Source organism: Spermophilus citellus, assembly GCF_964194105.1.
Source record: "Spermophilus citellus genome assembly, chromosome: 3".
Taxonomy (NCBI): Eukaryota; Metazoa; Chordata; class Mammalia; order Rodentia; family Sciuridae; genus Spermophilus; species Spermophilus citellus.
Genome location: NC_138184.1, coordinates 175,238,932 through 175,263,318, shown reverse-complemented (window position 1 = coordinate 175,263,318; position 24,387 = coordinate 175,238,932). Strand labels below are relative to the sequence as shown.

Below are 24,387 nucleotides of genomic sequence, written 5' to 3'. Positions count from 1 at the left end.
TTGAAAAAAAATGGTTTAGATATACTGGAAAGCAAAAACTAACAAAGATGGGAAAATTAAGACTTGTCATATTGTATACATAGAATAGGAAGAAATCGGGTAGGCTACAAGACTTACATAAGAGTTTAACATCAGATTGCTTATCACCTCAGCATTGCCCAGAAAATAGTGGGTGAGGAGAGTAGACAGACATCAAACACACCACCAAGGTACAAAACTACTTTGCAATGGAATGTTTGTGAAAAATCTATACATCTGCACCAATTCTTATCGTCTGTGGATCATGGTTACTCTAGACTTTTGTACTTTTATATTAAGACTCAGTAGTTTTCTGTATCTCTTTGTGGTTGTAAAAGTCTCAGCAGACTGGGTCATTTTAGAGTGCTGCACTGAAAAATAATTAGTTCTATGAAGATAACCTATGTCTTTCTGTAGACAAGGCCTTTTCCTAGGAAATTAGAGCTCTGGGAGGTCCCAAGAGGGCCTTGGAAATTTGAATAAGAAAAAGAACTAAGTTTAATTTTTAAAAGCTTATCTTTTACATCTGTCTTTGTGACAACTGTTGCTAAATGGTATTTCTAGAGGTGAGTAAAAAGGGAGATAAATAGGACCACTGTCAGGGGTTGCAGGTGGGTGAGTTCAACACCTACCTCTCTTGAGTCTTCTGTTTTCGTGGGTTTTTTTCCCCCTGAAGTGCAATCAGATCGGATATCTGAGACAACTTTTAAAATATCAAAGTGCATCAGAGGCTGTCTAATAGTGTGTGTAGAAAACAGGAGTGTAGCAGTTAATACCCACTTTGATCAAATGTGACTTTCAGGTCTTTCACAGCACTCTGAGGGTTAGAAACAAGGAATTGGTGGACCAATTTGCTGTGCTTAATTAGCTGTTTGGTAAAAATAGTAGAGTAATCCAGAGTTTTTAATTACATGAGGAGGGCATTTGAGTCTATATATTAGTTATTACTTATGATTTGTAGTGACCAGAGAGAAACAGATTCTCAGATATTTTACATGCTACTGAAAGATCTCAGATACTAAATACTAGCATTATGATTTGGACATGAGGTCTCTTCTAAAAGCACATATGTTAATACAGGAATGTTTGGAGGTGAAATGATTGGATTTTGAGAGCTATAGCCCAACAACCCATACTAGTTTGAATGGACTGGTTGGTAACTGTAGGCAGGTAGAGTATGGCTGGAGGAAGGGGGTTACTGGAATTTGTACTGGAAGGGTTTATCTTCCCTTTGGTTCCTGATCTACCACTGTCTGGTACTTCCTGGCTGTCATGAATGGAACAGTGCTCCTCCACCACACTCTTCTGCCATGATGTTCAGCCTCACCTTGAGCCCACAGCAATGGATGTGGCCAACCATGAATCAAACCTCTCTAACCATGAGCCAAAATAAGCTTTGCCTCCTTTAAGTTGTTCTGGTAAGGTATTTTGGTTACAGCAATGCAAAGCTAAGCTAACTAATACAACTAATTTTTAAGTTGCCTTTCAAGAGAAGTCATTTCAAAATGAAATTCTTTGTATTTGGTGATAATTTTTTTTAAATTTCTAAACCCTGATTAATTCAAAATTGTTATGGAACAACCATGTAGAAGGTACAATCATAAGAATATGCCTAATTCCGTCTTCAGCAAACGTGATCTTCTATGAGTCACATGACTTTTGTGTTACTCAGCTTTCTGTTGCTGTGACAAAATACCTGAGATAATCAATTTGGAAGGAAGAAAGGTTGATTTTGGCTCATGGTTTTAGAGATTTCAGTAGATGGTTGCTTTGGGCCAATGGGGCCATAGCATACCATGGTGGAAGCACATAGTAGAGGAAGCAGCTCACTTCTGAGGACAGAAAACAGTGGAAAGAGAGGCAGAGGGGCCAAAAGCCCTTTTAAGAGCATTCCCTCTGTTACCTCTTAAAGCTTCCACCTCCTGATAACGGTGACCAAGTCTTTAGCATATGGATCTTCAGAAGATATTTAAGATCCAAACCATAATAACTTGATTGCCATCTATTCTTCTAGAGAATGCTGTGGGGAATGAGTTCAATACTACTTGTGCAGGCCTTATTCTTGCTTTTAACAAGCTATGTCAGTACACATGCAAGGTTAACATGTTTTTCACTTGTACTGATATTTGGCTTTTTCATTTTAAAACTGCAAATTCAACTCAAAGTTTGCAAGATCAAATTTGCCTTTTTTTAAAAGTGCTACCATAAACAAAGCCCACGTTGTAATCAGAATCCTATTTTTTTTCTGCATAAAACAGCATAGAACAATGGTCAGTTGTAAATACATGGATTCCAGAAAACTCAACAAATAAGAATTTGTCCTGTAAGTAAAGTAGGTTATGTAAATTTTAAGTGAATGAAGAAAAAAACACCAAATTAAGAGGGCCAAAGGATCTTTTTCTTTCTTTGAAATACACTGCCTAATCTAACAAAATCTCCCCAATTCAAGTTTCTAAAAAATTACCTAGATTACAATTTTTTTAAATAATTCCCCAGCAGAGAATTCAGATTTTGTTTTTAACAATAAAGCATTAATAACAAAAATAAATAAATAACTTTCCCCAGTAAACATGGGGTCAAACAAATTAACAAGGAAAAAAAGGAAACCTCGTTTTAAACCTTATTGCTGAAGATAATTTGAAATGTATTTGCAGTATTTACTACCGTGGTAAGTGCCTGAAGATCTCTCTCAATTCCATGATCTTTGCCCTATTTTCTACCTAACTATATGGATAAAGGCAAGGATGTGTGTTGACTTCAAGACATAGTCTGGACCTAAAAGCTTTTATTTGAAGCAATATCAACCATATTCCTAGTTTCCCTGAGATATATCTTCCAATTCACAAGTTCCTCCCCCCCTTGGGGGGGGGAATGAGACTTCTGCTATTGATTTTCATTCATTAAATTGCTTTTCTCTACTTATATCTTGTAAACCTAAATCGTAGAAACTTTTTTTTTAAACGAACATGAACATGCAAAGGGAATACTAATGTTATGTCAAAATGCAACTATGAATAAGAGGTAAGTGGGTGGTCTTATGGTATTTCAGTGAAGTTATCAGACGTCACCTCACTTCTTTATTTGGGGGTCGCAAACTCGTTTTCCAGGATTTAACAAGTATAAGGATAATAAAAAGTCAGTTTCGCACCCTATCAAAGCCGTGGCTGGCTGCCTTTTACTTCCCGGCAATATTAGATTCAATTAGATCGTGTCCCTTCAAAAGCTGTGAAGGCTATATTCAACCTCCGCCTTACAAATGGGCAATTTTCTCCAGGAAAATCAAGGCATCCTTCAAAGGATCTAAGACCTCAGTCACCAGAGTCGACGAAAGCGGAGTACACGCGTCAAATTAAAGGACCCTCAGACCTCATTCGTCACCGCAGCTCCTCGGATTCTAAACAGAGGGCTAGGAGGGTAAGGAGGGATGGGGCCAAGAGCTTCATCCTTAATCCAAGAGGGAGACAAAGGTAACTGAGCGCGTGCGGAGTCCAGGCGGGGGCGGTGGGAGGCCCTCAGGGTTTCAGGTGGACTCGGAGAACCCGCCTGGACTGGGTAGAGGGGCAGGAAAATCCCAACTGGCGCGGGCGAATTGGCTCACGGCAAGAGGGGCGAGGCTGGGAACGCCCCCCAGGTCCCGCCCCTCCGCGCTGGCCGAGAAATGAAACCGAGGCGAGGGCCCAGGTCACGCGCCCTGGCGGCAGGCCGCTCGAGCTTCCCGGGTCGGGCGTCTCCGAGGAAGAGCGCGTGCCTCACGTCCTCCCCGCCGCCCCGCCCCCTGCGCTCTGCGCACGCGCAGCAGCACCCCGCGGCCCACCCCCCCGTCCGCCGGGGTGGGCGGGGCAGGGAACCGAGTTAGGAGGCCGCTGGACATCGCCGACCCTAACTTGTGAGCCACGGCCGCCATCGCCCCCGCCCCCGCCGCGTCACGACTCCCGTCCCGCCCTTCCCTGGCCCCTCCCCACGCTCTGTCCTCCCCCTTTCCCTCCTCCTCCTCAGACCGAGCGGTGACTTAAGCAACGGAGCGCGGTGAAGCCCATTTTTCTCTTTCCTCGCAGCCGCGCTGGGGAGCTCGCGGCGCGCGCCCCCTCTACTCCGGCCCGAGATGAATGCTGCGGCAGAAGCCGAGTTCAACATCCTCCTGGCCACCGACTCCTACAAGGTACAGTTCGGGGCGGGGGCAGGGGAGGACTGGGGGCGCGTCAGGGACGAGCGCGAGACTGCGGCGGCCGGGTCTGGGGGCACAGTGCGAGGCGGCCCCGCGGGAAGGCGCGGCGGCGGCCGCGGGATGGGGCAGGTGGAGCTGGCGCCGCAGTGGAGTGGAGGTGGGTCGAGGAGGGATGGAGGGATGGACGGCAGGAGGCGGGGCCTGGGGCTGTGCGGTGGGGGGGCGCGGCCGGGGTCGGGGCGCCCGGCTTCGGGGTTCCCGCGGAGCCCGCCGGCGTGCCGGCGCCCACAGCCTCTTCTGGAGCGGGCCTCTTGGCCCCAGGCTGGGTTGGCCTGGACGAGGGTTCGTCCAAGGACTGGACCAGTTGGGTAACGGCCTCTGGAACACAGCGGTGGAGAGAGGAGAGGGCTTTTCCCTGCCGAGCCGATCCCGCGCTCTCGCCCCTTGCTGGGCAGGTATGTCCTTTTCCTGAGTAAGAGGTGGGAGAGGTCCTGCTAGGGTCGCTGGAGCAGCCACGTTCCTGACCCTTTGGTTCCGGTGCGGAGGACACATGTTGTGCCCGGTAGCCTTGCTGGATTCTCCCCCATCCTACTCCACTGGGCTGCGTTTCAAACTCCTTTGCACCTAGTGATCACTTCTGATCCCTTGTGGCAGAAGCCAATGTGCTCTTACACCTTTGAGGTCACTAGGATTTCTGTGAAAAGGAAAGTGAAACACGAGGAGGTAGAGGAACTGGAGTTTTAACACTGGAGAACTTGTAGAGAGGGAAATGACACAACATTGCTTCGTATGCTTATTGGACACTTGCATGTGTAACTGTCCCATTAATTTTATTTGAAACTCACACACATTAGCAAAGGAGAAACTAGGGGAAAATCTAGCAAATACTCTTTCTCTTAGTTTTCAAATTATGTCAAATAAACTGGACTATACTTTGGCCAACTTTTGTTAGCAAAAACAAAAACACCTAAATGTCAGACCAGAAAACCCACTTGCACAAAATAAATTTTAGTTTTAAATTTTAGTATTTACCTTTTAACACGGGGGGTTGGAATATAATGATGAAGCATTATACTTTCATGTTTTTGTTTCCTTTTTGTTTTTAATACTCCAATATTGGAAGAGTATTTTTTAGAGAATTCCATTTTGCTTAAGTTCTGTTTTGTCCATTTCTTTGCAGTTGCTTTATGATTATGTTAATAGTACTTAGATATGTTTTCGTTTAAACAGAGCCGAGATTCAACACTGTGATCTTTCAAATGAAATTTTAAAGTGGAAATCTACACTATTGCGTGACCATTATAAGTATGGTCCTTCACTTGACCCTAAAACCTGCTTCTGTTCTCTCAGTTCAAGTGTAATGTTTATGGTATCCTGAGTAGTGATTTTAGAAATGTCTCATTAATGGTTTTGTAGAATATTGCCTTAACTAAATCTTTAAAATAATTTTCAGATTTTTTGTTGTGTTTTGGCTTATGCAGTGATTGAATTGTAAATGAGAAATGTTCATGGAAGTTAAGTCTAGCCTAAAAACAAAAGGGAGTGCTGTTCTTCTAGGCATTATATATGAAGAATGTAAAACTGGTTTAACATCAATTTTCTGGAATACGTTTAATTAGAATAGTGAATTACCTTGAAGCTTTCTAATCTCCTGCCAAGTCATACTTATCTACACTATTAGAATTTGCACTCATTTAATAAATTTCATTCCTGTCCATTTTCAAGTCAAGCTGGTATATCTTATTCCCTGTCTTATATGAAGTCTTTCCAGAAGATTTTCACCTTAGTACTAGCTTTCACTTTTTCCCCCCAAGAAATCCCTCAAGAGAATCCAGATTGATTTGTTTTATACCAAGGGGTTACAGCAGTATACTAAAACAGATTGTGTGTTCCACAGTAACAATTAGTCTGTAAGTTTCATTTTCCTTAAAATTAGGTTTTTAGTGGTCCCTGTAGCCTGTTTTCTGTTTTATTTAACCTTTTTACCTTAGGTAAAGAAGAGAGATAAATAATAATAATGAGGTTAAAAGTAATAAAACTTTTATTTGGAAATTGTATAAGAATGTTATGTGTCCATATCAGTTTCTTAAAAACTTTTGGCCAATTAAAGTAGGGAACTAAGTAGCTAGAAGTGTTGATGAGGACAGCGAAATACGTTGATTTTTTTTTTTCTAGTTGCTTTTCTGGTTTAATCCCACTCCTGGTGTATATAATTGCTAGTAACAAACCACAGCAGAAAATAGTTTTAACATTTCTGAACATTTTTCCTTTAGCAAATTAATGGAAGAGCTTGTCAATTGTACTGTAGTTGGAAAAGACAGATAGTACGCAAAACTAATCCTTAGGCGTTGTACACTTTAAATCACATCTCACATTGGTTATAAAATGTGCTGTCCAATGTAGCTTGCTTCTCAGAAGATCATTTATAAGCTGTTAATCTAGAACTGAACACATTTTCAACTGTTCATTTATTAAATATTGGAAATTCAGAGAATTTTTCAAGAACTGTTTTATTTATAGTGATGAATAAATAAGAATTCAGGAAGGAAGATTTTATTTCCTCTGACTGAATTAACAAATCTTAGAAGTTTGAGCTTTTTTAAGGAAAAGATTTGGAGAGAGATGAGAATTACCATATAGGCAAGTTAGTTCTTCCTAGTGTTATCCTCTGAGATGTTCCTATTTTTCATAGTTGCCTCTGTCTAACTGCTTCTGAACTGATACTAAAGTGCTGGCATAATAATGCACTTGGCAGCCTGAGCCTCATGTGGAGGGGGCAGCTGCTTCAATTTGTACCCTAGAGACTACCTGTGTCTTCTTGTTGTGGATCCATATAGGTATTTGTGACATTTTGCATATATTTCAAATTTCCCAGTAAGTTTTATAAGTTATAAGGAAAACTTGGGCAACAAAAATCATATAAATAAGGATTTACTTTATAGTAGATAAATTGGTCAGTAATAATCTCATAATAACTTAAGAAAGTACAACCAGCTGATGTCCTCCTTTATGAACTGATGAAATTTGATTTGAAGGAGTGGCAAAGGAGGTAAAAGTGATTAGAAATTTTGCACCAGGAGGTTTAAGAGAAGCAATATAATGATCATACATAGACATCTTTGGAATTTCTCTCTTTCCCCCAAATAATTTAACCCCCAAATTCTTAAGCCATACTTAGAAGTGTTTAGTGCTTCATAGCTGAAGAGCAATGAATTATTTTCAGGGGCAACAGATTTCCAGGACTTGAGTAATCCTAAATAATACTGAAAAGAAGAATTGTTTATGACTTTTGCTGTTTAGGGCATATTAGTTTTTTTAATTAGTTTGTTTTGTTTTGGTTCTGGAGATTGAACTCAGAGGCACTTTACTACTAGGTTATATTCACAGCCCTTTTAATTTATTTTTTTGGAGCATATTAATGGAAGATCTTGTCTGTTGAGACAGGGTCTTGCTAAGTTGCTGAGGTTGACCTCACACTTGTGATCTTCCTGCCTCAGCCTCCTGAGCCTGTGGGATTACAGACATGAGCCACTGTGCCTGGTAAGCACATTCAGTTTGGAGAAGCACAAAGTCCTGACCAGTGTGGGGCTAGTAGATCCTTTTCTGATACTTTCAGGTGTTGTATAACAACATAACTTGCTCTGTGACCTTGGCTATGTTACCTCTTCTGCTTTTATGTGTATATTTATTTGTTTATTTATCTTAATGATTGTTCTTTGTTATGTCCTCTCAAAAATAAAAGTATGAAAAATTAGGTTAGTAGTCATTGCCTTTGGCCATGTGATCCTATTGTGGGAGGAAAGATCTTGGAATAACATCTTATAGAAAGACATCAACATCATGAGACATTTAGAGAAACATCTAGATAAAATTACACCTCTCAGAAAGATTGTAGGCATCTTAAATATGCCTCATATTTTTTTTTTCAACTGTCATACTTGGAACAAGGATATATAACCTTGAGGATATATGTATTTTTTTTTATTTAGTTGATTGGCCAGCACTTCATAGTGGAAAAAGCTGCCGCTTTTTATATAGGGTTAGAACCTTGTTCTAGGCAGTGAAATAAGATCAGTTATTATTATCTAGTTTAATAATTTTTAGAAGCTTAACTTTCATTAGGTAAATCAGTCACATAACTGAAATTAAATTCTGTTGAAAAGCTACATTTTCCTGTGTGTCTGTATTTACCATACATGTATTATTGTATAAGTGGCATTCTATTACCTGCAGGAGGACCATGCCAGTTTAGGAAACTTGTTAATGGTAAGGTTGGCTGAGGACATTATCAGATATTTTCTCTTTCTCTATATATAGTGAAGAATTTTATATTTATTGTAGAATCTTCTCTAGTGATAGAAGTTAAAGTAGTACTAAAAAGTTAACATGATTTAAGAGCTTCCTTTTGTGTTCACTTTATTTCTGAATACTGTGAAACTTCTTGTTTAATATAAAACTGAGCTCTCAATTTCTCCACCCATTCCCCCAGTCTTGTCTTCCCTGTCTCAATGAATGGTGCCATTATTAACCTACTTGCTTAACCAAAAAAACTAAAAAGCATCTTTAATTCTTCCCTACCATTATTTTCCATATCCAGCCCCTCAGCCTAGTTCTCTTTTTTCCCTCCAAAAATACTGGTTCACTTCTTTCAACTAGTCTAGCATTGGGCAGTAGTCTCTTAACTCCTGTTTTCACTCTGAGCATCCTGTAATCCATTCTCCATGCACCACCAAGCTGATTGATTCTTTTAAAATTTGAATCACAGGCTGGTGATACAATTCAGTAGTAGAACATGTACTTAGCATGGACAAGGCCCTGTGTTCAATCCCCAACATCAAAAAATTAAAATGTGAACTAGATCATATTCACCCCAGCTTAATTTAAAATCAAAACTCCTTGTGGTACCCTGTTTAGCCAATGATCTTATCTCTATGTCTGCCTACCTCTGATCTTACCATACTCTAAGAACCCACCACACTGGCCTGCCTTCTGTTCTATCCCTCATACTAAAGCATTTTCTGTCTGTCACTTAGGCCTTGCTCATGTCACCTCATAGAAGACTAACCAAGTCCCCCTAGCTCATCATTCTCTCTTCTTTTTCATAGCATCCATCTTGATCTGAAATTATTGTTTATATATTATTTTTCTCTTCCCCCCAGTTAAGCCTTCATTAACCCTGTGAGAATTAGTACCATGTCTATTTTACTTGCCAGTCCTCTGCATCTGAAACATAGTAATGCCTGATACATAGTAGGTCCTGGGTATATATTTGTGAACGTATTAACTGTTTATAACTATTTCTTGATTTATGTCATATCATCCCATTTTCTGATGATGTTCAGAGTGTCCAGTTTAGCAGAAAATAAAATGAAGAGGACAGTAAATTAGCAAAACAAAGAGTTGCCATCTACTGATTGAATTCTTTGAATATTTACTAAGAAACTCTGCTTAAAAATTTTTTCACTTTAAACAATGTATATATACCATATAAATATATCTAAACATGCTCTGTAGTCTACAGACTTTTAAGGTGTTAGCAGACAGTTAATAGTAAATAATACTTTCGTTTGTGACTTTGCCTAAACAGTTTAAATTCTTTACCTCTATTCTCTGAAAGAGTTTTCATAAATTCTCTAAGATTTTAGAACATACTTTATTTATGACTAAGCAGACTAGAAACTAATTTTGTATTTTAAGTGATAATTTGTTTTCATACTTAAGTAAAGGTGAGTAAGCCTAATTTAAGACTTCAAAATTGTAAACATAAGTAATTATTGTCCAGAACTGTATTTGTCTGATGGAAAATTTTTAGTATAATTTTAGATCCTGATGGAGTATTCAAAGACATTTCCATTGTCTTCCTTTCTCAGAAGAGGCAAATAATTAGTCTTGTAATGCTTTTTTTTAAAATATTTTTTAGTTGTAGTTGAACACAACATCTTGATTTCACTTGTTTATTTTTGTATGTGGTGTTGAGAATTGAACCCAGGGTCTCGCACAAGCAAGGTGAGTGCTCTACCACTGAGCCACAACCCCAGCTCCTTGTAATGCTTTTAAATCTGTTGTAAGATGCATTGTTAAATATCTGAACTGTAAAGAAGGTCAGGCTATTGAGAAATCTTACCTGTGGATTTGACTTTTATAAACTTGCACTATGTGATCTAGACCTTGTTTTCAAATTTGACTTCATCATGAGTGACTTTTCTTCTGTCTCCCTACTTAACCTCCACTAAAAGAGTTGGAGTTATTAGATTGTAAACTGTACATTTCATTTTTACATAACCTTGGGTATATTTTTAGATGGAGGTTTTTCTGATCTGTGTTTTTTAAGTAGTTGAGGTAATGATCTTACGGTATTTATTTCTGAAATATCACTCATAAATATATTTATCTCATTTTGAAATTTGATTTAATTGCTGTGAGTTCTGTATTAGCTTTCTCACTTAGCTACTTAAGCTGACAGTGATAACATTCCTTAGGTTGTGACCTTAAAAAGCCCAAACATGTACATTTAAGTATTGCTGAAGCCCAGACATCAGATATCTCTTATAGCTGAGCAAAACAGGGTTCTTAGTCTCCTGAAGAACCTAGGCTCTCAGATCACATATTATTATAAAGATTTGACCCCAAGATTGCCTGTATGCAACAGAAGGGAAACTGTAAGTTTGCTTCATTGAAGAGGGAACAGAGGATTGCCATTCAGAAAGTGACCATGAACATGCATTCATTTTGGAATGCTTGTGCTAAGCTATCTTTAGGATAGAGCCAAGATTTACTGAGATTGAGCTGTGCAGTCAAAGAAAACGTTGGCTTTCCTAAACTTGAGACCAGAACTAAACAAGAAAATAATTTCTGTTTACAGTAGTCATCCGTGAAATTTAGTCCACAAAGATTTATTCCATTATTGTCATGATTCACCTTATACTATAAACTTTAAAGCTTTATGATTCCTTTCTTTCAACCAGGCAAATACATGTTATTCTTCCCCTTGTTTTGTTTTTATTAGTGACATGTTTTAATGTGGAGAAAACTAAAATAAAACTCAAATTATGACACTTTTACTTTTTATTTTCTTTAAACAAAAGCAGATAATTTTTGAGATTCTTAGAAATTTGTGCTGAAACCTATTCATATTTTTATTTATTTATTCATTTATTATTATAATTTGTTACACATGACAGCGAATGCATTTCAATTCACAGTACACATATAATCTTTTCTCTGTATGCAAAGTAGAGTCACACGATTCATGTCTTCATACATGTACTTAGGGTAATGACGTCCATCTCATTCCACCATCTTTCCTATCCACAGGCCCCCTCCCCTATCTAAAGCTCCTCCATTCTTCCCATGCTCTCCCCGCACCCACACCCCCTCCCACATTATGGATCAGCATTCACCTATGAGAGAAAACATTTGACCTTTGGTTTTTGGTGGCTTGCTTTATTTAGCATGATATCTCCATCTAATTGCCTGCAAATGCCATGATTTTATTTTCTTTTAATGCTGAGTAATATTCCATTGCATATATATATACCTCAGTTTCTTTATCCATTTATCTATTGAAGGGCATCTAGGTTGGTTTCACAATTTAGCTATTGTGAATTGTGTGTGTGAATATTATAAACATTGATGTGACTGTGTCACTGTAGTATGCTGTTTTTAAGTCCTTTGAGTATAAACCGAGGAGTGGGACAGCTGGGTCAAATGATGGTTCCATTCCAAATTTTCCAAGGAATCTCCATACTGCTTTCCAGATTGGTTGCACCAATTTGCAGTCCCACCAGCAATATATGAGTGTGCCTTTTTCCTCACATCCTTGCCAACATTTATTGTTGTTTGTATTCTTAATAGCTGCAAAATCCAAAACTTTTGAGCACAAACATGATATCACAAAGATAAAAGGCCACACCTGACCTCATGTGACAGGTTGCACTCAAAACATAGGTGCACTATATGAGGTATATATAAAATCCAAATGAATTTTGTGTTAAGACTTTGTTTCTGTCTAAAAGATCTCATAATTATATATAAATGTTTTAGAAGTAGTTCTGGTCCCAAGTGCTTCAGATAAGGAATACAAATACATTATGTGTCCAATTGCTAAGTTTCAGTTCATTATTTTGTATGATTGCTCCCCAGGAAGCTGCTTCTGTTTTCTGAATGAATGGCTGACTGTTCCTCAAGACCAATTGAAATCCTTTTCCAATTTAGAAGCCTTGTACCTACTTGAGTTCAGTCTTGTTGTTTATAAAATTTGGTAGTCTCTTTTGGTTTTGATTTTAAGATACTGAACTATTAAAATACTTATTTTTAATTCCATATGGCCAGGAAAAGAAGCTGATCAATAGCAAGTAGTTTCCCAGGTTTTGAAATAACTTCAAGCCTTTTCTGTTATGATTTATGTTCTATTCTTCTGATGGTTTCATCTTGTTTTGGTGGAGCTGGGAATTGAACCCAAGGCCTCACATATGCTAGGCCAACATTTACCATGCAGCCTACATGCCCAGCCCTTTTCTGGTGTTTTCTAACTAAAGTGTTTTTCTTTATATAGGTTACTCATTATAAACAGTACCCACCCAATACAAGTAAAGTTTATTCCTACTTTGAATGCCGTGAAAAGAAGACTGAAAACTCCAAAGTAAGGAAGGTGAAATACGAGGAAACAGTATTTTATGGGTTGCAGTACATTCTTAATAAGTACTTAAAAGGTACTACTTTTCCTAGTACATTTAAAATACTGCTTTTATGTAACTTCATGTTTTTTCTATATTGTTATAATATTTGAAGTAATTTTTAATAGTCTAATTTTGATATTTAATTATTTTATTTTTGTTTTGTGATGCTGGGGATTGAACCCAGGGCATGCACATGTTAGGCAAGTACTTTACTTCTGAGCTATATTCCCAATCCTTAATTACTTTTAAGTATTTAGGGTCTGTTTGGAATCTTTTTTTTTTAATCTGTTAATTTGAATGCATTATATCTTAGAATTTGGCGTTTATGCTTGGTGTCCTCAGTATGAGAAAGGTTTTCTGTATGGTGTCCTCAATATGAGAAAGGTTTTCTGAAACCGATAAGTTTTGGAATAAAATTTGAAAAGTAATGTTGAAAAGCTAATCTGGTCTGCTAATAGTCTTTAGTCATTAATTCAAAGTATAGAATTTATTGACTTGGAAACTCATTTTGAGTTATGATAGCAATTATAACTAGAATTATATTACTCAGTTTTACCTTCAAGACTTATTTTTCAAAACTACCTATAATTGTGGACTTATTTTCAAATGCATTTTAAAACCAGGACATCCCCCAAGAATTTCTGTGCTTTATTATTTGAAAAGTTATTTCTAATCTATTTTATAATCATATTTCTAGGGAGAAAACAATTCCCAAAGACATTATACATCTTGCAAATTTTGTAATAAAAATAATTTTAAAATTGAATATAGGTTAAGTTTAATTTTATACAAATGATAAGTCTTTTCCATTTTCTTGGTTATTTTAAGATCAGACAGTTCAGATGTGCTATGCTATTGAAAATCTAGCTAGATATCAGAAGTACTTCTTTGTGGCAAGGTTGCCCAAGGTATATTAAATGAGTTTACTAGTTAACTTTATAGCTTCCAAAGATCAGTGATATACTCAATTGAGCTCTATAGCTTTAAAACTTTTTAAGACATTATATATGGTTAAGCAAAATGTATTGATTGCATGCTCTAGACCAGCATTATTATAAATTGTTCTATGTCTTTTTTAGCTCACAATCATCCTCTAAGTAGGTACTCTACTATTATTAGCCTTGTATTATAGCCAAAAGAATAAATGTATACAGGGGTGGGCAAAAATTACTAAGTTACTGGTCACATTCTTTATGAATAAAATGAGAATGTTCTGCTAGAAAACATAAAAAATGTTTGAATCATCTCAAAGAGTATCTAAAATAATAGATAATTTATTGTGATTTTTTAAAAAATAATATAAGTAATAATTTTTTCTATTGTGCGTCTGCTTTTAAAATAAATTAACCTTTATGCTTAGAATGAGTGATTAGAAGTACAAGTTTCTTTTCTGATTGCTGTTGACTCTACATGAGTCATTTAACCTGTTGCTATTTGTTTTAACCCATGGAATGGGTGAAATAACTGAAGACATTAATGCTATGACAATTCAGCAACTCACAGAATGTGTTTAGAAATATAAATAGAACATGTGTATCCTTTTAGGTAAAGTAGTAACCAAAGAGAAAATCCAGGAAGCCAAAGAGGTATACAAAGAACATTTCCAAGATGATGTCTTTAATGAAAAGGGTTGGAACTACATTCTTGAGGTAAAAAAGTGGTTTTGTGTTTTGATCTGTTTTTGTTTTGTATTTAGTTCAAAATTTCTTGTGAAGGAATTTGAATAGAAGGTTAGACTGTAATTATAGTTCTTTTCTGCTTGCAATCTGAATATAATTGCTGTATTGGACATTCTTGTTAAAATGTACTCCTCTAACATTTTGATTTTTCTACCTCCATGTAAATCATTAGCACATGATCTATAGTAGGTCTAGGTAATTTATTATATGAATGAATTATAATTTAAATAACAACTTTTTTTGGAAAGGTAGTTTGATCCATTCTTGAAAATATACCTAAGAACATGTAATTATTTGTGAAAATAAATTAATAATTAAGAAAAGACATGGCTATTTGGGAATTTTAAAATTTCATTCTGTTTTTTGACTGAAAATAGATGCCCTAAGTCTATCACTACATAATAATTCTGGGACATTTCCCTCACTAAAGTTAGAATGTTTTAGTATAGATCCACTAAGTTGATTTTTATTCTTTATTGTACTTTAAATAATGTCTAGTGTGTTTAAATTTATTGCTTGAACTTCTGAAATGCCAAGAAATGGGAATTGAATCATAAGAGCTGAATGTCTTCTGATGGTTTCTGTATTATACAGATAGTCTGGGAATAGAATCTGTTAGCATCTCACAATGTTGTGTTAATTTACGTCTCAAAAATGAAAGTTTTCTTACATTATATAGACTGTCAAACACAATAATCACTTTAACTTTCATGCCTATATTAAAATACTGAGTTTTACTCTTAGGTAATTATGTACCTATGAAAAAGTTAGGGAAGCACACTGTGCTGCATATCTTAAATAAGGTCAATAAAGTCTTTGGGCTGCACTTGCCTCATTTCTCTTTGTAAGATATGTTGTGAGAATAAAACACAGCAATCAATTAGGTCCTTTGCTTATTATTGTAACTTCCAGAGTGGTGCATCATTGCTGTGTTATGTGTTCAGGAAATCTTAGAGAATCATAGATTCTCTAGAAAGTATCTTGTCTAGCCCCATTTTACAGAGTCTGAGACCTAGAGCTGTTGAGTGACTTGCCCTAGGTCTTCCATTTGCTTTTGAATCCAAGGCAGGATTTGTAAGGGAGAGTACTTTCGTGATACATCTCACACACATTCAATTATCTTGTTCCAAATCACATAAATTATTAGGCTTTTTGAAATAACATGACTTCCTAGCCAAAAGTTAACCACAGCCTTGGGCATAAAGCTGGGGAGGTGTACATTTAAATACCTAGTAACATATAGCGGACTAACTCTCAGCCTAATTTGAAGGGAATTATTATAGTAGTAAGAAGTTCCTTATTGATCACCAAGTGCTGAGATTGGCTATCTCATGATTTCAGGTCTACTATCAGAATAAAGAATTTATTTAAGGTTCTTTTGCAGAAATCTGCCTCCTTCCTTTCTCTCTCATCCTCTCTACTCCTTTCTTCTCTCCACTTTCTTTTATCCTTCATAGCAATCCTTTATTTTATCTTTGTCTTTAGCCTTTATATTATGGAAATGACCTGTACAGAATAAAATTAGTGTTCTTAGAATATTTTTCAAATGTTAGAAAAATAAACTCATCCTTTTTGTTTGTTTGTTTGTTTTCTGAACAAGTAGGGGGAAAACTGGTTTTGATTAGTTTGGAATTATCTACCTCTTTTAGTGGTAGGTGTAACAGTATAACAGCATCTGTGATTGCTGTTTCCATGACAATGAATTTAGCTTCTGTAAAATGTAAAGAACATTAATAAAATGGGCAGTTGAGCATTGTCTGTTGAATGAATGAATGAATGAATGCATTGTTGTTTCCTACCAGAAGTACGATGGGCATCTTCCAATAGAAGTAAAGGCTGTTCCTGAAGGGTCTGTCATTCCCAGAGGAAACGTTCTTTTCACAGTGGAAAACACTGATCCAGAGTGCTACTGGCTAACAAATTGGATTGAGGTGAATTGTTTTTGTTTTTTAAAAATTCTTATTTAATAATAATTGAAGGTTACTATTATTGAACTGATTCTAGTTGAGAATTTGCTATTAATAAAGTTATATAATTTTCTACAGTTCAATAACTCTTCCAGGCCTCAGTTTCCTCATCTATAAAATGACGGTTGGGTTAAATGCTCTCTAAGGTTCTTTCCATTGAATTCTAATGTTCTAAGATTTTTATGTAAATAAAATCGGAGAATTAGCTTCCATTTTTTTAGTTGTAATTATAAACGTATAGTAGAGCAAAGTTAGAAAATTAGCAAAGGTACATAATACATTTTATGGATATTCTGTTCCATTCAGACTAGTGGAATTTTATTTTAGCTTTTAATAATTATTTTATATTCTCTGATGTTTAGGTACTAGAGTCTACTATTTGATATTTCTCAGCTTCTCATTTAATAATACAAGCAAGATTCACTATTCATATGGTTAATTTCCAAAACTAAGAGACAGGCACATTATGGGGTATTAGTCTACATTATTAAGCTTTTTTGTTTTCTTTGCATATATACCTAAGTAGTCATGTGTTTTCACATAGTCACAGTTATGATAATGGTAATCTATTTAGTTTCATAACATTTTAATACGAATTTTATCTATAAGAGGAAATACTGTAGCAAGTAAATACAGAAATACCACCTTACTGAAAGTTGTTTACTTCATTGTTAAAACTAACTCTAATAATTTTATTGATTAAAATAATTGGTTATGATGTAAAATAATATATTTGAAGTTCACTTTTAAAGACTGAGAAAACTTTGGAAAAGCAAGAAGTCTAAGAATATGTTTGAAATGTTTTGAAATAACATTTTTGACCAAGTTAAAACACTGTTAGAATCTTGACAGACCATAAACTCATCACAGGTCAATAATAGTAAAATGTACAATTAATTCAATAAAGGTTTTAATAGGTTGTATGCTAAAACTTAGAGTTAACTGTGAAAAGAGAGTGTATCTTGCTAGTTTTATACTGGCAAATTTTGATTTTGAAGGAATATTATTATTAGTAGAACAGGGTTTTTTGATGAGTTTTTGTTGTTGTTGGGGATTCATTCATTCATTCATTCATTCATTCATTTTTGTGGAGGTAGGACTGGGGATCAAACCCAGGGCCTTTCTCACGCACATCATGCCACTGAACTGTCAGAGTAGAAGAGTTCTGAAATATATCATCTAGACTAGCATTCTGCTTTAAAAGCCAAGGATCCCAGGCAGGAAGAAAATTCATCATCTGTGTGTAAACATTTTCTTTTCTTTTTAGTTTTTCTGACTGAGGATTTCATACTGTTCCTATGTCTAGTTGAACTTCTCTAAGCAAGTACTTATGAAAGTAATTATTTAGTTACCATTTTACCATTCTTCATGTACAGTTTCCTTTATCCTCTTCTGAAAGTGAAAAATACATTAAAAAGAAATGTTTAATAACTATTATTATTTTGGGTACTTTTGTTAGAAAACCATAAAGTAAAAAGGTTTATATCAGTCATATTAGAGTGATAGTTTGTTAACAAATACATATATCATTTTAATAAAATAAATTATTAAACATAAATCCAACATAGGACTTTTAAATTTTGGCCAAGAAGTATATGTAGACCATAGCTTTTAGTTGCTTATAATCTGAAACAATTTTTATTGAGTTTACCTTTAATGTATGTTATTTTAAATCATTTGAGTCCTAGGCAGTAATGTTTATCTAAGGCACAAGAATTATGGTCTAATTTTATTCCTTGTAGTTTCTGATAGCACCCCCCCTTTTTTTAAGTTTACTGTGAATGTCCTATCTCCAGAATAGACTTCTCTGTGGTCAGTTTATATCCTTTGTGAGGTGTTTTGTTTTGTGTGAGAATAGAGGAAATTCATCCTATTCTTATCAATCTCTAACTCCCTTTTACCATTTGGTATTTGAAATCTGTTACCAGTCCCAACAAACTTGATGTTCCAGGTTTAAAACATTTTGAACAATATTACCAAGTAGTCTTTCTTTTCCCTTTCCTGATGCATGTTTTAGGTTATTAATAACTATTCATTGATTGTTATTCACCTGATAATACTATACTGAATTTAAAAATACACTAAAATTGCTGAATTGCTTGATTAGTTTCAGTATTGGTGCTGAATCCTCTCATCTGATTTCAAAATAAACTTAAGCATACCTAGGAGTTCTGCAAAGTGTCTCAGGCATATAAGGGGCTGAGGGGCAAGCACATTGGGCTAAATTTACTCCTCTCGTCTACCAAAAAACAAAACCATATCTTTCTGGTATTAAAAGAAAAAAAAAGATTTAAAAATGATAAACAGTGATGAAATGTCATCATTTTATAGCTGAGGAAATAGGCCTGAGAGGTGGGCAGACAACTGAACAGTGAAGGTGCCACCTTTGTTCTGTACCACACCATTTTTAACTGCAAGGTTCTTATCCTGCACAATGACATTACAGTGAACACTCTGAAAGGAAATTTTATAGGTTCATTTACCTTAATCTTCATTTTCAGCTAAACATTGTATCTTGATTTGTGGGCACATTGCTAAGTTCCAACAAGGCCTACTTCATTAGACCTCGGATTAACCCAAACTAACTTGCCTTTTTTTCCCTTGCTTACACCTACAGTGATCTTTTTAAAAGGGGAGTGATTTTATTAAGAGTATAATTTAAGCTGATTTTGTTGGACTATGGAAAGGAAATGGTGATGTGAAGGATCACTGTGTCTGATAGTTATTTCTCTCCTTCCCTGGCATTTTTCGAGGGGTAAGGTCAATCTTCTACCTTTATAACTCAACTAGAGTTTTTTTCACATTGTGTTTTATATTTTTCTCATACTCCTAGATAATATTGTGATATCTGAGTTGAATAAAAATGAGAGTTGACTGAATTAAATTCAACAAATGAATATCAATTAAGTACCAGCTATGTGCCAAAAAAAAAAAAATTGCTGGACCCAAATTAGAGTAAGAAATGTCTTATTAATGGCATTTTTAGGTAATTCATTCTTAACTAACCACTAATATGAAGAAGTAATGCTGAGGTAGTACCAGAAAAATAGGTAATTTTGCTAAGGAATCATGAAATGTGTGTGTGAGGGGGGGTACCTTTAAAAGCTTATTAAATAAGTGTGAAGAAGAGTTGAGGTCATGGACCAATGTTTTTAGAACACACAGTCCATTGAGGGCTGCATTGTAAAGGTAAAAAGTATAGTAGAAGATAAACTTTTAGATGGTAAACACTGCAAGATAATAGAAAACATTAATTGTATAGAATTGGCTTTTCTTCCCTACAGGAAGTAGAGTGCCATTAAAGTTTTTTTTGTTTGTTTGTTTTTTGGTTTTTTTTTAAGAATGAATCAACATAAATAAAGCTTGCTTTAGAATGATAGATAACCAGAGGCAATATGAAGAATAAATCACAGAGACCAAAGTTTAGAGGTAGAAGAATCGCAGGCACTGGCAGTGGAATCAAAAAAGGAATTTCAAGAACAGAATGGTCAAAGATTAGAGGTGATTGATCTAAGTTAGGAGTTGCATCAGCTTTCTGTTGTGATACAAACTACCCCAGAACACACTGGCATAATAAAATATTGTTTGCAGTGATTCTGTGGTTCACTGGATGGTCCTCTGGTAGTCTTGCTTGGACTTACGTACCAGCATTAGCTAGGCATTCTAGCTAGGCATTCTAAATTGCCTCACTCCCATGTGTGGGGCCTTAGCACAGAACGCTGAACATTACTAGGCCTCCATAACCTAGGCTGCTTCACAGCAGGATAGTTCAAAGTGCAAGAGTAGAAATTTCAAAACCTTCTAACAGGTTCTTGGAAGTCACACAACATGACTTTTGCTACATTCTTTTGGTCAAAGGCATATTGATTGAATCTAGGGATGAGGAAATGGACTATTTCTTTAGGAGAAGAGCTGCAAGTGCTGTATTTAACCAAGCCTGATACTATATTTTACTTGTTAATGACTAAATTGACAGGTCTAAGATGAAATCTTGTTGTTTTTACTTATTTATGGATCACTTAGCTGGTATTTAAAAGTTTATTTTGTAAAATTTTAAGAAATTAAGTATTTTTTGGTTCAGCTTAGGCATTGTCATTTTAGCAGCTCTTTCTAAAATAGATTTGAAGCTTCTTCAAATAACATGCTATCAGGTTTATATGATAAAAATAGAAATTATCCTAGAATGGGAAAGAAGTAATTCCCTACCCAAAGTAATTAATGTTATTGCTGTGATTAAGCATCAGACTTTGTTTGGTGTTTCTTGACAGCTAAGAAACGAGAAGAAACCGAGGAACAGTTCTTACCAAAGAGTAGGAACCTAGCAATTCTTCTACTTCCTAATATGAGAACCTATAGTCACTATATTACAAAATAAGTCAGCGACCTTGCAGTTGTATAGCATATGCAGAAATGTTTTATGTAGCTTCTTATAATAAATTTTAACAAAAGCTTAAGGATATATAAAACACAACATAGTAAATAGAATTTTCTAGTGCTAAACTCAGTGTCTCATTACATGAACTACCAAAAGTCATGTTACATCCAGCGAAACTTAAATACTGTACCACCTAGAGGAATAAATGAGTAACTTCTTTAAACTGATACTATTCAAGTTGTAGTCTGTAAACCAGTACTAGTTCATGACCTGTTTGTTGCAGGACTACATTAAATGCAGAAATAAAGAATAAGCATGTATAGAAACTTTACAATAATTTGACATTGCTTGACATCTGGGTATGAGTGTACTTTATAAAACTATCAGTCCATAACAGATTGAAAATTGGTCCTTCACCATGGTCTTTCAAAATATTTGCTTCTTTGGAGTTCTGGATACAAAAACTTGGTAACTTGAAGTTCTCTACTATTAAGGGCTTGGTGCATTTATCTTCTTTGCTGCTGATTTGAGAGCTGAGCTTTGTATTATATCTGAAATGCACATGGTAGGCATCCTACTGTTTAATTGAAATATTTAATTGATATTCCTGATAGTGTGGAAGTCCAGAACATTCCTCCAGAGAAAGCTAGGATCTTCCTCAGGAAGAACCCTGTATTTTTCATGTCTAAATATTTATGGTTAATTTTTGTTCCAACAGACTATTCTTGTGCAGTCCTGGTATCCAATCACAGTGGCCACAAATTCTAGAGAGCAGAAGAAAATATTGGCCAAATATTTGTTAGAAACTTCTGGTAACTTAGATGGTCTGGAATACAAGTTACATGATTTTGGCTACAGAGGAGTCTCTTCCCAAGAGGTAAGAAACTGAAATAAATCTTATTTAATAAAATGTAGATTGTCTGGTAGAGTACCACTATAAACTTTTCTGGATGTTAGTAGGATTAGTATAGACCACCTTTTAAAATTCCAAAGATTCAGTCAACACTACGTGTTCCTCTCTGTTCAAGACACATTTGCTATTTTGTCTTCTAACAAGTGTCCTAGTCCTTGATACATTTGATGGAGGGATGGATGGACATACAGATATAATAAATACATCACATGTCAAATAATGCTATAGAGAAGCATAAGACAGGATAGAGGAAGGAAGAATGATGGGAAGTGAAGGTGGGGCACTAATAAATAGGTCTTTTTGAGAAGGTAAAAGTTGAATCCTTAAATGTTTAGGAAAAACAGAATCTTTGTATTATCTGTTTAAAATAGCTAAAGACAGTAATTCCCTTAGGAGCTATGCTAAACATGGGCTATGTTAAATATGGGTTTTCTTTTTGAATTTTTGGTTTATCATTGATTTTCCAGACTGCTGGCATAGGAGCTTCTGCTCATTTGGTTAACTTCAAAGGAACAGATACAGTAGCAGGAATTGCACTAATTAAAAAATATTATGGAACAAAAGATCCTGTCCCAGGCTATTCTGTTCCAGCTGCAGAACACAGGTAAAATTTTGTTTTCATCCTACCATTAAACTTTTGTTTTCTAAAACTATTTTTTTTTTAGTTTGGTATTTGTAACTCAATGATATTCTGCTTAATTAAAGAACATGGCATTATAGTAAACCTTCATGAATATAAGCAATAATAATTCAGTGTTTATACTTTCTATAAAGGTTAGTATCAGGGAGATTCAGAACTTTTAACCACCCTAGTAAAACAATTTAAGATGTTTTTTCCAATACTTATATTGCCACATAGGTTTTATGTAAGGGATATTTTTCATTTGCCATATTTCCATATACAGATTTTCTTCACTAAATGAAGTCAAGAATTGTAAATTCCTGATCACTCTTTTTTACCTTATCTTTGCCCTTGCAATTGCCATATGGATTCAGTAACTTCAACTGTAGATGAGCAAGGAAGCCCTTTTGATGAAAGGAAGAGTATTCACATTCTTTTTATGCTTTTTTGCTCTCAAACCATCTCTAGTGAAACCAGGAAGAAATTATAATCTGGGCTACTGCTGCTCTAATCATAGAATTAACTTTATTAAAAATAAATGGAGATCTTAAAATGTATTTCAGGGGTATTTATAACAATTATTTAATAATTTGGAAGTGTTTATTAAGTTCTACTAATACTTGAAAATTACAGGGTGCTAAAACTAGCAGTGAGTTTAGAATGAGCTTTATTTTATTTTTTAATATTTATTATCTAATGCATAACTGGTCAGCTTTCATGTGCAGAGCAGTCTGCTGAGTGCTACGACAGAAAGAAAAAAAAATCTGACCGTATCCTTAGGATAAATAGAGTACACTAGTAAAAGTCTGCTGTGTTGGTTAAATAGTTCTACTAAAGAGGTATGGTCAAGGTGCTATTGCAGTGCAAGGCAAAGAGAGGTAGGATCATTGGTAGGATCAAGATGGCTTTTAAAAAGAGGTGAGATCTTGATTCTTGAAGGAGTTATAAAATTTGAGGGAGACATTGTTTACTATGTGTCAAACCTAGTCATTTGAGAGGAGAGCATAGATGTGTTCAGGAAGTAAAGTCTGAAACAGATTTTTCAGAGAACATAGAGTAGATTGAAAATAGATTAAAGTTCATAAGAGCCTTCAAATTCATTTTGACATTGAATGTTAACTGTGTGCACATCATACTAGTTTATCCTTAATTAGGCCTTTTTACAATTAATTAATTTATTTTAATTAGGTATATATGACAACAAAATGCATTTTGATTTAATGTACACAGTAGCAGCACAACTTTTCATTTATGTGGTTGTACACGACGTAACATCACACCATACATGCAGTGATACATGTACCTAGGGTAATGATGTCCATCAACTTATATCATCTTTCCTGCCCCCATGCACCCTCTCCCCTTTGCCCAATCACAGTTCCCCATTTTTCCCATGCCTCCCCCTTCCCCATTATGGATCAGCATCCACTTATTAGAGGGAATATTTGGCTTTTTTTAGCGGGGGGAGAATTGGCTTACTTCACTAGCATGATATTCTCCAGCTCCATCCATTTACCTGCAAATGCCATGATTTTATTCTTTTTTATCGTTGAGTATTATTCCATTGTGTGTATATACCACAGTTTCTTTATCCATTCATCTATTGAGGGGCATCTAGATTGTTTCCACGGTTTAGCTATTGTGAATTGTGCTGCTATGAACATTGATATGGCTGCGTTACTATAGTATGATTTTAAGTCTTTTGGGTATAGACCGAGGAGTAAGGTAGCTGGGTCAAATGGTGGTCCCATTCCAAGTTTTCTAAGGAAACTCCATACTGCTTTCCAGATTGGTTGCACCAATTTTCTGTCCCACCAGCAATGTATGAGTGTGCCTTTTCCCCCACATTTCTCGCCAACATTTATTGTTGTCTGTATTCTTGATAACTGCCATTCTGACTGGCATGAGATGAAATCTTAAAAGTGATTTTGATGCATTTCTGTAATTACTAGAGATGTTGAACATTTTTT

General features: G+C 35.7%; 1 protein-coding gene across 2 annotated transcripts in view; it reads left to right on the top strand.

The window, feature by feature from the left end:
* The first annotated feature begins 3,537 nt into the window (after positions 1–3,537).
* NAMPT (nicotinamide phosphoribosyltransferase) overlaps positions 3,538–24,387 on the top strand; it is a 36,434-nt gene continuing 15,584 nt past the window's right edge. Inside the window, exons 1-6 of one of the 2 annotated variants that reach the window (XM_081288016.1) lie at positions 3,538–4,177; positions 12,738–12,894; positions 14,407–14,510; positions 16,343–16,471; positions 21,601–21,759; positions 22,263–22,399. In XM_081288016.1, the coding sequence (XP_081144142.1) occupies positions 4,121–4,177; positions 12,738–12,894; positions 14,407–14,510; positions 16,343–16,471; positions 21,601–21,759; positions 22,263–22,399 (743 nt within the window). In that variant the 5' untranslated portion in view covers positions 3,538–4,120. The remainder of the gene's footprint in view (positions 4,178–12,737; positions 12,895–14,406; positions 14,511–16,342; positions 16,472–21,600; positions 21,760–22,262; positions 22,400–24,387) is intronic. The other variant, XM_081288015.1, reaches the window with a different exon arrangement.